This window comes from Heterodontus francisci, chromosome 3, assembly GCF_036365525.1.
Source record: "Heterodontus francisci isolate sHetFra1 chromosome 3, sHetFra1.hap1, whole genome shotgun sequence".
Taxonomy (NCBI): domain Eukaryota; kingdom Metazoa; phylum Chordata; class Chondrichthyes; order Heterodontiformes; family Heterodontidae; genus Heterodontus; species Heterodontus francisci.
Window position 1 is genome coordinate 43,998,645 of NC_090373.1, and position 16,798 is coordinate 44,015,442.

Genomic DNA, 16,798 nt, shown 5'->3' on the forward strand with positions numbered 1-16,798 from the left:
TTTTGATTTGTTTCTTTAAATGTTTCCCACTATCTATTTACTGCCATACCTTTTAGTCTATTTACTCAGCCCTTTCGACCCTGCAAAGTCCTCCTTACTAACATCTGGGGGCTTGTGCCAAAGTTGGGAGAGCTGTCTCACAGACTAGTCAAGCAGCAGCCTGACATAGTCATACTCACGGAATCATACCTTAGAGGCAATGTCCCAGACACTGGCATCACCATTCCTGGATATGTCCTGTCCCACTGACAGGACAGATCCACCAGAGGTGGCGGCACAGTGGTATACAATCCGGAGGGAGTTGCCCCTGTAGTTCTCAACGTCGACTCCGGACACCATGAAGTCTCATGGCATCAGATCAAACATGGACAAGGAAACCTCCTGCTGATTGCCACCTACCACCCTTCCTCAGCTGATGAGTCAGTACTTCTCCATGTTGAACACCACTTGGAGGAAGCACTGAGCATGGCAAAGGTGCAGAATGTACTCTGGGTGGGGAGCTTCAATGTCCATCACCAAGAGTGGCTCGGTAGCACCACTACTGACCAAGCTGGTCAAGTCCTATAGCTGCTAGACTGGGTCTGCGGGAGGTGGTGAGGGAAAAACATACTTGACCACCGTCCTCACCAATCTGTCTGCCGCAGATGCATCTGTCCATGACAGTATTGGTCGGAGTGACTATTGCACAGTCCTTGTGGAGACGAAATCCCGCCTTCACATTGAGGATACCTGCCATCGTGTTGTGTGGCATTACCACCGTGCTAAATAGGATAGATTTCGAACAGATATAGCAATGCAAAACTGGGCATCCATGAAGCGCTGTGCGCCATCAGCAGCAGCAGAATTGTACTCAACCGCAATCTGTAGCCTCATGGCCCGGCATATCCCCCACTGTACCATTACCATCAAGCCAGGCGACCAACCCTGGTTCAATGAAGAGTGTAGGCAGGCATGCCAGGAGTATACAAAAAATGAGGTGTCAACCTGGTGAAGCTACAACACAGGACCACTTGCATGCCAAACTGCGTAAGCAACATGTGATGGACAGAGCTAAGCAATCCCATAACCAGCGGATCAGATCTAAGCTCTGCAAGTCTGAGCTCTGCAGTCCTGCTACATCCAGCCTTGAATGGCGGTGGACAATTAAACAACTAACTGGAGGTGGTGGCTCCAGAAATATCCCCATCCTCAATGATGGGGGAGCCCAGCACATCAGTGCAAAAGATAAGACTGAAGCATTTGCAACAATCTTCAGCCAGAAGTGCCGAGTGGATCATCCATCTCGGCCTCCTCCTGAAGTCCCCAGCATCACAGATGCCAGACTTCAGCCAATTCGATTCACTCTGCGTGATATCAAGAAACGACTGAAGGCACTGGATACTGCAAAAGCAAGGGCCCTAACAATATTCCGGCAATCGTACTGAAGACCTGTGCTCCAGAACTTGCCGCGCCCCTAGCCAAGCTGTTCCAGTACAGCTACAACATTGGCATCTACCCGGCAATGTGGAAAATTGCCCAGGTATGTCCTGTACACAAAAAGCAGGACAAGTCCAACCCGGCCAATTACCACCCCATCAGTCTACTCTCAATCATCAGTAAAGTGATGGAAGGTGTCATCAACAGTGCCATCGAGCGGCGCTTGCTTAGCAATAACCTGCTCAATGACACTTAGTTTGGGTTCCATTAGGGCCACTCAGCTCCTGACCTCATTACAGCCTTGGTTCACACATGGACAAAAGAGCTGAACTCAAGAGGTGAGGTGAGAGTGACTGCACTTGACAACAAGGCAGCATTTGACCAAGTATGGTATCAAGGAGCCCTAGCAAAATTGGAGTCAATGGGAATCAGGGAGAAAACTCTCCGCTGGTTGGAGTCATACCTAGCGCAAAGGAAGATGGTTATGATTGTTGGCGGTCAATCATCTGAGCTCCAGGACATCACTGCAGGGGTTCCTCAGGGTAGTGTCCTAAGCTCAACCATCTTCAGCTGCTTCCTTCCTTCAATGACCTTCCTTCAATCATAAGGCCAGAAGTGAGGATGTTCGCTGATGATTACACAATGTTCAGCACCAAACATGACTCTTCAGATACGGAAGCAGTCCGTGTAGAAATGCAGCAAGACCCAGACAATATCCAGGCTTGGGATGATAAGTGGCAAGTAACATTCGTGCCACGCAAGTGCCATGAAATGGCCATCTCCAACAAGAGAGAATCTAACCATCTCTCCTTCACATTCAATGGCATTACCATCGCTGAATCCCCCACTCTCAACATCCTAGGGCCTACCATCGACCAGAAACTGAACTGGAATAACCATATAAATACTATGGCTACAAGAGCGGGTCAGAGGCTAGGAATCCTGCGGCGAGTAATTCACCTCCTGACTCCACAAAGCCTGTCAACCATCTACAAAGCACAAGTCAGGAGTGTGATGGAATATTCTCTACTTGCCTGGATGGGTGCAGTTCCAACAACACTCGAGCAGCTCGACACCATCCAGGACAAAGCAACCTGCTTGATTGGCACCCCCATCTACAAACATTCACTCCCTCCACCACCAACGCACAGTGGCAGCAGTGTGTACCATCTACAAGATGCACTGCAGCAATGCACCAAGGCTCCTTCGACAGCACCTTCCAAACCCATGACCTCTACCAACTAGAAGGGCAAGGGCAGCAAATGCATGGGAACACCACCACCTGCAGGTTCCCCTCCAAGTCACACACCATCCTGACTTGGAGCTATATGGTCATTCCTTCATTGTCACTGGGTCAGAAGCCTGGAACTCCCTAACAGCAGTTTGGGTGTACCTACCTCACATGGACTGCAGCAGTTCAAGAAGGCAGCTCACCACCATCTTCTCAAGGGCAATTAGGGATGGGCAATAAATGCTGGCATAGACAGCGACACCCACATCCCATGAATGAATAAAAAAAATTACCCAATCAACCTTTAGCCAGCTCTCCCCTCATAACCTCCGTAATTGGCTTTGTATTTAGCGTTTTTAACAATATACACTTGTAGAGTTTAATTAAAGTTTAATTAGTTTTTCATCTAGTTTTTCTTTTAGTTTTGAAGTATTGTTCTCGTGTTTTTTTATTAACCTTCAAGCTAGCTTGGAAGTCCTTGATTTTGAAACTTGAGTTTGATCATTGTACTTGACATAATAGTTACTAATTGAATACCACTTCTTTGCAGGTGTTGTGGCATTTGTGGATGTGTGGTCATCAAATAAGACTGAAAACTATTCAAAACCATTCATAGAACACTTGGTTGGTATGGGTGCCACGGTGAGTATCGTTATCTACTGATATGTTCTAACATATTTAGTACTAATAGTTGTTCGTACAGAACTTGAGTATTGCTGAAAATAGATACGTTTTTTGTCGAAGCTTTTCATCTTGCACTCATCAGGACAATCCGCAAGAATACCAATGTAAGGGTAAACAACAACTATATTCTGTATGAGAAGAGAGTGCTGCTTGGTTGGCAAGTGAACTCTGGTAGACGTGTTGCCATGGAGAATGCACCAGTTTATGGTGACTGACAGTTAACTGCCAAACTTTGTTTGAAATTTAAACCAGGCAGCTTGGCTTTGATCAGTCATAGCCCTGAGAAATGAAGCAGTGACACTTATTTTGTTTAGCTGAAACAGGAGCAAGGTGTGTTCCTTCTATCTGCAAAGAATCGGGCACTGTGTATTAATATGTGTAGCTTCCTGTACATGCAAATCTATTTTCAGCAGTGTTCATATTGAGTACTGTTCATTCAAGGTTACAAAGTGGCATTTGAAATTTGAAAATGGCATCATTTTGTCACTTATCACCAATCGATTATTTTTGGATGGGAAAGGTTACTTGTATTATTCTGAGCTATTTATTTGCCAGGTCTCATTTTGACATTCATACAGGAATTCCGTTCACAAACCTCTTGAATGCAGCTATCAAGTCATCCACAGGGAAGTCTTGCCAGGCTATATGTCATCGAATTGTTCCTCTGAGTGAGATCAGAAATTACCGCAGTGAATGTGTCACACTACATGAATATTGGAATTTCGTAAAATACATTTGGTTATTACCCTAACTTCTATTTAATTCCGTCAGTAAAATATTTTAATCATAAATTACTTCCAAAGAAAGAAGAATAACGTGGTACGGATGCATGTACTGTAAATATGATCAGTAGCTGCCATGTTCTAATATAAGAACACAAATATATTGAACTGGAAAAAAAGCATTGTACTCCATCTAGTCAATTCCAGTGTCTAGGAAAAATTATATTGCATGATGCTGTCAGACTGTCTGCAAAATTGTTCTTCAGGTAATTATTAAACTCTTTTGAATTTGGTGAAACACTCAGCCCGACTGCAGCCCTTTGTAGTACATTCAAATGTATGTATGCATTCTAATATTGCTCTATATCTAGAAAATCTGTTCTGCAAAGATAAAAAGCATATTTAAAAGCATTCAGCGAAATGAATGTTGACTGATTAGAAATTTCTGTCAGAGAGTAATATGTGCAATGCATTTGAGCTCAGTGCACTTGGCTCTCCAAAGGATAAGACATGCATTTGATTTCTTAAAATGATACATCTTGATCTCAGCCACTGTAAGGAGGTACTGAGCAGAATAAATGAGATCCACATGCTGTTGGCTTTGCATTGGAGGAGTTGAAGTGCTCGAGAAATGAAATAGGGGAGTTTCGTGATTTTTCTTCTTCTTATGGGGTGTTTATGTGTAAATTACGTGGTTTAATTTTTAGGGGTATACTACTTGATCAGTGTGATAGAGTACTTGGGAATACATATGATTAAACGTGTGCAGAATATGAAGAAATGTAATTAAATGGAGAGACTAAAAAATTAATAGAATAGGCAGAATAAATATACACAGAAGGGAATAAAGAAGAAATATATGAAATGGTAACTGGGAATAAGAAACATTATAAGCCTGTCAGAATTTGCAATCCAAGCAGGACAAATCCATCCCGGCCAATTACTGCCCATAAGTCTACTCTCGATCATCAGCAAAGTGATAGAAGGGGTCATCAACCGTGCTATCAAGTGGCACTTGCTCAACAGTAACCTGCTCACTGACGCTCGGTTTCGGTTCTGCCAGGGCCACTCAGCTACTGATCTCATTACAGCCTTGGTTCAAACAGGGACAAAAGAGCTGAACTCGAGATGAGGTGAGAGTGACAGCCCTTGACATCAAAGCAGCATTGGACCAAGTATGACATCAAGGAGCCCTCGCAAAACTGGAGTCAATGGGAATTGGGGTGAAAACTCTCCACTGGCTGGAGTCATACCTAGTGCAAAGGAAGATGGTTGTGGTTGTTGGCGGTCAATCATCTCCGTCGCAGGACAAGAAGGCAGAGGGGCCCCCTCAAACTATTTCCTTTCTCTCTTTCCTTTCTGTCTACATCCTCCAAAGCTTTTACTTGCTTTCAAAATTCAATTAAAAAAAAAATAGATAAGAATGAGGACAGTCCCCCTCTTTATGTTTGTGTGTCTCTGTATGTATAAATATACATATATATTTATGTATTGTCATGCATACAAGAAGTGCAGCGATGCAAAATTATGGGCTAAAAATAGTTATAAAAATTGACTTTACCTTTTTTAAAAAGTGGACATTGCTGCTAAAAGTGGCCGCTGAAGGTAAACGACCTGGCCTTTGTATATTCAAACTGTTCGACAGGGATGAAAAATACCTTCAAAGCTAAGAGGTCTCAATTGCACCCATTCTAAACCTACCCTGAAACATTCCTGAATTGAATGGGTTCTTCTGAAACAAAGAAGGTATGAAGTAGCCACATCCTGGACCATTATCAGCCACTACAGGGTGAAAATCCCTGTCTCCCAGCAGAGGCGAGATGTAACAAAGTTTTACCTTAACAAGACAGCCCTAGAGAGAGAGAGACACCCAGAAAGAAACATCCAGGAAGCTTTTTCCAATTCGGACTGGGAAGAATCCAGCAAGCCAGAAGGGAAGCGGCCTGCTGTAATGTTTCACATTTTTGCATATGCAGCAGTGAATTAGAAGTGACCCACCGTCTTCAACTGGAACGTTCAACCAAGATAGAAAGCTACAAATGCCTCAGGCCTGCAACTAATGAGAACTTGACTTCTGAAGAATTCAATGGGTTTACTGTGACTCCCCCCCGAAACCTACTCCACTTACCCCTTTTCCTGTTTGTCTGTTTCTTTATGTGTGTGTGCACAAGTGAATGTGTGAATGGATGCAGTTGCAACAATTTTAGGATAAGTTGTATTGATCAATAAATAATTGATTTTCTGTTTTTAAATCTACAAGAAAGCCTGTCACTATCTGTTTATTTGACACACAACGCAAAGGGTTTAACAAAACACACTTGCTGCGGTCAGCTGGGAGTTGAACAGTGGGAGCCACCCAAACCCCCTCACCATGTGGACATAACAGTCTGCGTGTGTGTATGTATATATATATATATATATATATTTATACACACAAAATAAACATATTGTGTATGTGTGTATATACTCCCCCTTCACAGCATTTTATACACTTTCTGAAGTTTCAGCATTATACACTTTCTGAAGTTTACAAAGCAGAAAGCCAAAGTTACAGCAGGTGTGAAATTAGAAAATTATTTTTCCCTCTTTCTCCAGTTTTAAACCACAAATAGAAAAGTCATCATAAATACAGTGCTGAACAAAGTTAAATATAGAGCAGAAAGCTAAAGAACAGCAGAAAGATGTTTAAATTTCCCAGCATGAACTGGAAGACCATTGATATCCTCTCCAAGTTCAAACTTTAAAAAAAAAGAATACTGTTATGCTTCACAGACCAAGTGATTATAGAACCAGAGAAGCAGGCTTAAAAAGTACTGATAGCAGTTAGTAATGAGGGATTACGCAGACTCAACAACTCTGGCTTATCTGAAGTGGATCAGAAAGATCCCGCAAAGATATGGAAGGCGCTAGAAGATCAGCTTCGGTTAAGAGTGAATCTTAGAATTCACTGCCAGGAATTGATGTTCTCACAGGCAACAGGAATCAATGGATCAGTTTGTCAGTAGATAACGTAGTAAGGGCAATGAATGCGATTTTTCAGAAACTGAGCTGTAAGAGTGACTAATGGAGCTGGTGATTGTCTTAACACCCATTGAAACATTTCAGAAAGACCTATTGGGGTTGGGGTTGGGGGTGGGTGGTGAGTGGTGAAAAGAAAGGTCACAGCATTGTTGTGCTGCTGGAAAATAGCAGGAAATACAAAGTCATTGTAGCTGGACAACAGCATCTGCAAGCATTAGGTGCAGCTAACAGTATCGGCGCGATAACCAGGTCGAAAAGGGCAAGCAAGCTGTGTGGCAAGTGTGGTTTGCCCCATTCACCGCGAAGTTGTCCTGCATTTCAAGATCTGTGCAAGGCATGCAATGCAAACAGACACTTGACCCGCCTATGCAAGAAGTCTGGCTCCAAAGATGCAGCAAGAAGTCTGGCTCCAAAGATGCAGCCAGAAGTCACAGTAGGGCACAAACAAACAAACGACAGGCGCAGCAAGGAGAGTGCCAGAGACCTGCAAAAACGCAAACCGAGACACAAAGTCCACAATGAAACAGACTTGGAGACAAGACTCAGAGAGGAGTAATTCTCAGCCAAGACGAGCAGGCATTTCACATTGTGATAAAATAAAAGCAAAATACTACAGATGCTGGAAATCTGAAATTAAAAACAAGAAATACCTATCAACTCCTCTTTTGTTATCTATTGACCCACCCCCCGCTTACTGTTCGCAGACTCTGGCCAGCATCAAGCGGTGCAGTCTGGAAATCCAGGAACAGCACAACTATGCTCCACCCCCACTTCTGCTCTTTCGAGAATCTCCAGCACCAAAATGAGCCCGAATGGATAGGTACCTCCATGAGGCAAAGGCTGCACCCCCAACAAGTCCTCGACATTGAGCCACAGGCCTTCCGATGCGGAGGATGAAGAGAGGCGAAGGACACGCAATATCCTGAAGAGGCAGAGGAGGAATGAGTTGAAACATTGTCTATTGGCTCTTTGAGATGAGGTGCCAGAATTTTCTAAGAATGACAAGGCCTCAAAAGTGGTCATCCTGAGAAAAGCAACAGAGTATGTTTGCAGGCTGAAGACAAGGCAACAAAAACTGAATGCAGAGAGGGAGAAACTTCAGAAAAAAGCAGCAACAGATGAGATCCAAGTTCCCCGAGCAAGAGTTATCAAACCACTATGGACTTGTAAGCCTCTGCACTTGTAAATTTCACAATCCCTATCCTTATACCAGTAAATTTTATTGTCTATATTCCATACAACTTATTTTGATCTCTAATGCTATGTGCTTTTACTTGTAGCATACGAGACTTATCTTTGGAAAGAAAGGGAATGTTGTATGATCGCCTTAAGAGTGACGTCCCTTTAAGATCTCAGTATGCTAATGAGCTAAGTAGCAGGATGTAGTTATGTGACCACAGCCAGAGTCTCTCTGCAACTGTAACATCCAGATGAAGGTTCTGTAAATAGTTAGCTCTGTATTGTATATAATTTAGCTGTTAATAAACCAGTTAGAGACCTTCAGCATAATTGGACTCCACGCATCTCATTTATGTTGCATAAGACAGCATAAGGAACTCATTACAGGGGGCAGAGTCAAGGATTGATCGGAGGTGATTATGCAGTGTGGGAAGAGAAGCCATAGCAGGTGATTTGTCTGGCTACAGTAAGATAAGAATGAAAACGGGCGAGAGCAGTCCCACCCAGCTGGACGACGGTGGAGAGGCATTGGAGGAGGATCATATGGTTAACTGTGTCAAAGGCTACAGACAGGTTGAGAAGGACAAGGAGGGATAGTTTTCCTTTGTCACAATCACAATGGATGTAATTTGTGACTTAGATAAAAACCTTCCAGGGCTGTAGAAGGGCAGAAACCTAATTGAAGGGATTCAGACATGGAGTTCAGGGAAAGCTGGGAACAGATTTGAGAGGTGGCAACACGTTCAAAGACGTCCTGGACATGATGAGCTCAAAGAGGGCATGAAAGGTAATAGGAAAGAAACTGGAGAAAGATACACGGTTAGGTCTAGGGAAGGAAGAAACCATAGAGGAAGTATAGCCCAGTGGGCTAGGCCTGTGGTTCTCAAACTTTTTCGTCTGTGGACCACTTAAAAGGGGGAAAGAACCCCATGGACGCAACTACCAGTGCTACCCCACCCATTTTTGCTTGCCATCGCAAAAAATTTTAAAATTAAATATCATCTGCAAATTATTAATTGATACCAGAAACGAAAATAGACATTTTCATATTATAAACATCAATACACAAAAAAACACATTTATTTGAAACATTCTCTAATATTAGGTATAAAATATTGCAATAATCTGAGAAATTAATTCTTATTTTACATCTATATTAATCAAAGTTAACATCTTGCTTATAAAACTAAATTGTTGTTTCTCACACTTATGATGATTTGTGCTACACAAGTGGGAGCCGGTCTGGTTGTGTGATGCCATACGAGTGTTGGGGATGAGGGTTCTGGCCTGTTCTCTTGTATGGCCTTGGCTATGGCATTGCATATCAGTGACTTGCATTTTAGACCAGCCTGTGGACCACACTTTGAGAGTCACTGGGCTAGTGAAAGGGAGTGAAGTGACAGAGGCAGCTGATAGGATGGTCTCAGTCCTGGTGACAAAAGTCCATGAATTCCTTGCACTTGTTGAAAATGGAGTCTCTTATGGCTTTAGTTTTGACTTGCAGAATGAACTCTGTGGTTTAATGCAGAACCCTTACATTTGGTTTAACATTCTGACAGAACAATTAAAAGGAATGACTCTGTTTTTACCAAAGATTATGCCAGGAATTTATCTGGTGCAATACAAGTCAGACTCTAATATCCCTTTCATTGGTTCGGTGCGCATAAAGCCTTATAGTTTTATGTCTCTTCCACAGAGTAATTTTGGCTGCCTCAACAGTTATCTGTTTTCTGTGGTATAAGGACCCAAGGCAAAACTGGTGACTAAGCAGTGAATAGACAAATTGACTAAGTGCATCTTTCACTGCCACCATCTTGCAAGGAAGGAGCCCGGAGATGTAGGTTGTATTATACCTGCTTCACACTACTTTTCAATCAAGTTCTAATAGTTTTTGCAAGGCTTCTATGTCTTCACACATTTGTGTGTAATGGCATCCTCTTCCTAAATTTGTACTACTTTGATATGCTCCCCTGTTGTGCAGAGTATACAAAGTTAAACAAAATAGTAAACTTAATTGCCAGGGTCATTTCATTTTTGGAATGAATAAGCGATTTTAAGAAAGACACCGGGAGAAAATTTTTTGACAGGCACTTGTAAGGCTGTGAAATGAACAACCAGTGTTGGTAATTGAAGCAAAAAACATGTTGGCTTCTAAGAATATGTTAGGTGGTTGAAGGAAAGGAGGATAGAGGGATATGGGTGCATGGTGGGTAGATGTGACTCGGACTGCAGCTCACATGGAGGATAAGCAACAATACAGTGTTTAGTTTTGGATGGAGTTGGTGGCAAGTGGTTTACTTTGAGTTTAGCTTAAAAGTAATAGAAGGTTGTTCAAGTAGATATCGTTTCTGTAGGCTTTTAAAAAGGCATTTAATAAAGTATACAGAGCAGACTTGTTCAGAAAGTAGAACCACATGAGATTAAAGGGACAGTGGTAACTTGGATATGTTGGCTAAGGGGCAGGAGGCGGAGAATAATGGTGAACAGATATTTTTCTGACTGGAGAAAAGTATGCAGGTGGGGGGTTGTGGTGGTGCCAGGGATCAGTTTTAGGACCATTGCTCGTCTTATATCTAGCTGGCCTGGACCTGGGTGTAAGTACATTTCAAAGTTTGAGGATTTCAAAACTTGGCAACGTGGTAAATAGTGAGGAGGACAGTAACAGACTTCAGGAAGAATTTGGCTGGTGAAATGGGCAGACATGTGGCAGATGCAATTTACCGCAAATAAATGTGAAGTGATACACTTTGGGAGCACCAACATGGAGAGTTTTGATTGAGTGCAAGAACAGAAGGACTTGGGGGTGCATATTTACAAATGTTTAAAAGTAGTAGGGAAAGTTGATTAGGCAGTTAAGAAAGTGTATGGGATATTTGACCTTGCAAATAGGGACATTGAACATAAAATGTGCTAAACGTTTACAACTCTCTAGTTAGGCCTCAGATGAAGTATTGTGTACAATTCTACAAGTCACACTCTTGGAAAGGTGTCGCAACCTTGGAGAGGGCTCAGAGGAGGTTTAATGGGACAATACCAGAAATGAAGTAATGGATATTTTTCTGGCTGGAGACAAGTATGCAGGGATGCCCCCCCCCCCCCCCCCCCCCGGGATCGGTATTAGGACCATTGCTTTTTTTTATTGTATCTAAATGGTCTGGACTTGGTGTAGATGGAGAGATTGGAGAAGCTGGGGTTGTTCTCCTTAGAACAGTGAAGGTTAAGGGGAGACCTAATAGAGCTATGCAAATTAGGAGGGGCTTTGATAGAGCAAGTAGGGAGAAACTGTTTTATCTGACAAGTGGGTCAGTAACCTGACGTCATAGATTTAAAATAGTTGGCAAAAGAATGAGGGGGAAATGAAAAAACTTTTTTTTAACATAGAGGGTTATTAGGATCTGGAATGTGCTACCTGAAAGGCTGGTGGAAGCAGATTCCATAGAAACTTTCAAAAGTCAAATGGACATGTGTTTGAACACAAGGACACAAATAGGAGCAGAAGTAGACCATATGGCCCATCGAGCCTGCTCCACCATTCACTATGATCATGGCTGATCTTGGGCTTCAATTCTACTTTTCTGCTCGCTCCTCTTATCCCTTGATTCCATGTGAGACAAAAATAAATCCGTGCCAGTCTTAAATGTATTTCATGATGGAGCATCCACAGTCCTCTGGGGTAGAGAATTCCAAAGACTCACAACCCTTTGAGTGTAGTAATTTCTCCTCATCTCAGTCCTGAATGATTGGCCCCTTTTCCTGAGGCTATGCCCTCGCGTTCCAGTTTCCCCGACCAGTGGAAACAATCTCTCAGCCTCTACCCTATCAAGCCCTTTCAGAATCTTGTATGTTTCAATTAGATCGCCTCTCATTTTTCTAAACTCCAGAGAATATAGACCCAATGTACGCAGCCTCTCATCATAGGACAACCCCTCATCCCAGGGACCAATTTAGTAAATCTTACTGCACTGCCTGCAGTGCAAGTATATCCTTTCTTAAATGTGGAGACCGAAACTGCACGTAGTATTCCAGGTGCAGTCTCACCAAAGCCCTGTACAATTTAGTAAGACCTCTTTATTCCTGTACTCCAATAAAGGTCAGCATGCCATTTGCCTTCCTAATAGCCTCCTGCACCTGCATGTTAACTTTGTGTGTTCCTTGTACGAGTACCCCCAAATCCCTCTGAACATCAACACTTACCAGTTTCTCACCTTTTTAAAAAAAAATATTCTGTTATTCTATTTTTACGACCAAAGTGAACAACTTCACACTTTTTTTCCCTACATTATACTCCATTTGCCATCTTGTTGCCCACTCACTTAGCCTTGTCTATATCTCTTTGCACTCTTTCTACCAAGCTTTGTATCATCAGCAAACTTAGATACATTACTCTCTGTCTCTTCATTCAGGTCATTAATATAGACTAAATAGCTGAGGCCCCAGCACTGATCCTTGCAGCACCCCACTATTCACTGCCTACCAACTTGAAACTGCCCCATTTATGCCCACTGTCTGCTTCCTGTCTGTTAACCAATCCTCTGTCCATGTTAATATATTACCCCCAACATCATGAGCCCTTAACTTGCCTATTATTCTTTTCTGTGGCACCTAATCAAATTCGTTTTGGAAATCCAGGTTTACTACATCTACTGGTTCCCTTTTATCTACCTACATCCTCAAAAAACTCTAATAAATTTGTCAAACAGGATCTCCCTTTAGTAAAACCATGCTGACTTGTTTTTATCATACTGTGCTTTTCCAAGTGCAATGTTAAGACTTCTTTAATAATAGATTCCAGCATCTTCCCAATGACTGATAAGCTAACTGGCCTGTAGTTCCCTGTTTTCTCTCTATCTCCTTTCTTGAAAAGCGGAGTAACATTTGCCAACTTCCAAGCTGACATGACCATTCCTGAATCTAAGCTATTCTGGGAAATCATAGCCAACGCATCCACTATCACTTCAGCTATCTCTTTTAGAACCTAGCATGTAGGCCATCTGGTCCCGGGGACTTGTCAGATTTTAGTCCCTCAAATTTCTCCAATACTTTTTCTCGGCTGATATCAATATCCTTAATTTCCTCGCTCTTTTTAGCCCCTAGATTACTGCTTATTTCTGGTATGGAACTCTTGTCTTCTACTGTGAAGACAGACACAAAATATTTGTTCAATGTCTCTGCCATTTCCTCATTTCCCATGATGCTTTCTCCTGTCTTTGCCTCTAAGGGACCAATGTCTATATTAGCTACTCTCTTCCTTTTTATGTACTTATAAAAGCTCTTAGTCATAGAGTTATACAGTGCAGAAACAGGCCCTTTGGCCCATCGTGTCTGTGCCAGCCATCGAGCACCTAACTATTCTAATCCCATTTTCCAGCACTTGGCCCGTAGCCTTGTATGCTATGGCATTTCAAGTGCTCATCTAAATACTTCTTAAATGTTGTGAGGGTTCCTGCCTCTCCCACCTCTTCAGGCAGTGTTCCAGATTCCAACCACGCTCTGGGTGAAATTTTTTTTCTTCAAATCCGCTCTAAACCTCCTGCCCCCTGGTTATTGACCCCTCTGCTAAGAGAAAAGTTTCTTCCTATCTAACCTATCAATGCCCTTCATAATTTTGCATACCTCAATCATATCTCCCCTCAGCCTTCTCGGCCTTGCCTTGTTGGTCCTCCCAAAATGCATCTCTTCACACTTCTCAGGATTAAATTCCATTTGCCACTGCTCCGCCCATCTTACCAGCCCATCTATATTGTCCCGTAATCTAAGGCTTTCCTCCTCTCTATTTACGACACCAATTGTTACAATCTGTTTTTATATTGCTGGCTTGTTTGCTCTCATTCTATTTTTTCCCTTTTTATCATCTTTTTAGTGGCCCTTTGCTGGTTTCTAAAACACTCCCAATCCTCAGACTTGCTACTATTTTTTTGCAACATTGCAAGCCTATTTAGTCTAATACTCTCCTTAACTTCCTGAGTGAGCCATGGATGGGTCTTTCTTGGCGAGTTTTTGTTTTTGAACGGAATATACTTTTGTTGAACCCTTTGAATTGTTTGTTTAAATGTTTTCCACTGTTCATTTATCGCCGTACCTTCCAGTCTATGTACCCAGTTAACCTTAGCCTGTTCTCCCCTCATACCTTCGTAATTGGCTTTAAGTTTAAGATTCTTGTTTGTGATAGAAATATGTCGTTTTCAAACTTAACATGAAATTCAGTGGTATTATGATCACTATTTCCCAGTGGATCTTTTACGATTACATTGCTTATTAACCCTGCTTCATTACACAGTACGAGAGCTAAGATAGCTTTATCTGTTGTCAGTTTAACAACGTATTGCTCCAAGAAACTGTCTCAAAAACATTCTACAAACTCATCATCTAATTTGTTTGTCCCAAACTATATGCAGATTAAATTCCCCCACAATTAATACATTACCTTTTTTACATGCTCCAATAATTTCCCATTTAATGTTCTGTCCAATAATATAATTGCTGTTAGGGGGCCTGTAAACGACTCCCACCAATGTGTTCTGACTCCTGCTATTCCTATTTTCCACCCAAACTGATTCTACTTCATGATCTTCTGAGGCCAGATCCCTTATTGATGTCCTTATGTCATCCTTTACTATCAGGGCTAGCCCTGCTCCTTTGCCATACTGACTCCGAAATATTGTGTACCCAACCTTGATCTCCCTATAACCATATCTCTGTAATGGCAATTAGTTCTGCATCATTTACGTCTATTCATGCTACTAGTTCATCTATCTTTTTACAGATGCTTCATGCATTCAGATAAAGGAACTTCAATTTCATTTTTAAAAAAAATCTCTATTCCATGCAATGACCTTATTTGCCGATGCACAATTTTTGTTAAGCTCCCTGTCCCTTCCTGTACCATTCTGTTGGGAGTTACCCACATCACTATCCTGCTCCGATGCCCTGACCCCTCTCTTTGGATTTCTAAATTTCCCTTTACCCAAATCCTCTTTCCCCCCCTCACAACCCAACTCTGTTAGTTTAAAGTTCTGTCCACAGCCCTAGTTATACAATTGGCCAGGACACTGGTCCCAGCCTGGTTCAAATGAGGTGCATCCCAACAGAGTAGTTCCCTCTTTTCTGAGTACTGATGTCAGTGCCCCAAGAATCAAAACCCCTTCTTTCCACACCTTGACTCTTTGAGCCACACATTTATTTCTCTAATCTGCTTGACCCTGTGCCAATTTGCGCGTGACACAGGGTTTGAAGGGGACGAATTTGCAGGATCAAGGGGAAAAAAGCTGCAGTATGAGATTAAATTGGGCAGCTCTTCCAAGGAGCCAGCACAGGCATGATAGACTGAATGCATCCTTCTGTTCTGTAAGATTCTATAATTGTATAAAATCAAAACAAACTAGCACCATAAGGCAGTTCCTGAGATTTCATATGATGTGTGACTAAAAGAAAGCATCTCTGGGGCCATGAACATCTGCTTGCTTCTGTGGCTTTTTAATTTGTGGAAGTGTGCGCAGTATATTTCCTCAAGTTATACTGAGGGTAGATTCAGTTGGGACAAAATCAGAAATGAAAATGGAAGGCAAAAAATTAGTGGATGTGTCTGGAAGGCAGAGGAAACAAAGATTAGAAAATGAAAAAGAGCTTGGCAGTGCTCAAGAGTATCTACTTCAATGCAAGGAGAATAGCAAACAAAGCAGACGAGCTGAGGGCACAGACCGACATATGATATCATAGCTATTACAGAAACATAGTTTAAGCAGCTCAACATTTCTGGTTACAGAGTTTTAGATGTGATAGAGAGGAGGATAAAAAAGAAGTGGGGGGCAATCTTGGTCAAAGAAATAATTGCAGCTGTGAGGAGGAATTATATGGTAGAAGGATTATAAAATGAGGCCATATGGATTGAGCTAAGGAACAAAAAAGGGGCAGTCACTGCTGGGAGTGTACTATAGACACCAAACGGTTAGAGGGAGATAGAAGAGCAAATATGTAGGCAAATCTCTGAGATGTGCAAAAATAATAGGGCAGTAATTGTAGGGGATTTTAACTACCCCAGTATTAACTGGGATAGTTTTAGTATGAAAGGAATTGAGGGAGTAGAATTCTTGAGGTGCATTCAGGAGAACGTTTTTGGCCAGTATGTAGCAAATTCAACAAGAGAGGGCGCAGTTTTGGACTTAGTTTTAGGAATTGAAGCTGGGCAGGTGGAAGGCGTTGGAGTGGGAGATCATTTTGGTGGTAGTGATTATAATTCAGTTACTTTTAGCATAATTATGGAAAGGACAAAGATCGAACAGGAGTTAGAGTTCTCAATTGGGGCAACGTTAATTTAAGCTGAGGAGTGATTTCGCGAAAGTGGACTGAAAACAGCTTCTTGAAGGTAAATCAGTGTCAGAGTAGTGGAAGGCATTCAAAGGGGAGATTCAAGGGGATCAGAGTAAATGTTCCCACAAAGAGAAAGGGTGGGACGGCCAAATCTAGAGCACTCTGGATAAGATCAGGCAGAAAAGGAAAGTTTATGTCTGACATCAAGACTCAATACTACAGAAAGCCAAGAGGAGTA

At 42.1% G+C, this 16,798-nt stretch overlaps 1 protein-coding gene across 2 annotated transcripts in view; it reads left to right on the forward strand.

Moving 5' to 3' along the window:
* mcph1 (microcephalin 1) overlaps positions 1 to 16,798 on the forward strand; it is a 429,556-nt gene that overhangs the window by 12,456 nt on the left and 400,302 nt on the right. For both annotated transcript variants that reach the window (XR_010970979.1, XM_068021514.1), the window contains exon 3: positions 3,198 to 3,289. Coding sequence is in view for 1 of the 2 variants with exons in the window: in XM_068021514.1 (XP_067877615.1) it covers positions 3,198 to 3,289 (92 nt within the window). In the remaining variant the exon portion in view is untranslated. The remainder of the gene's footprint in view (positions 1 to 3,197; positions 3,290 to 16,798) is intronic.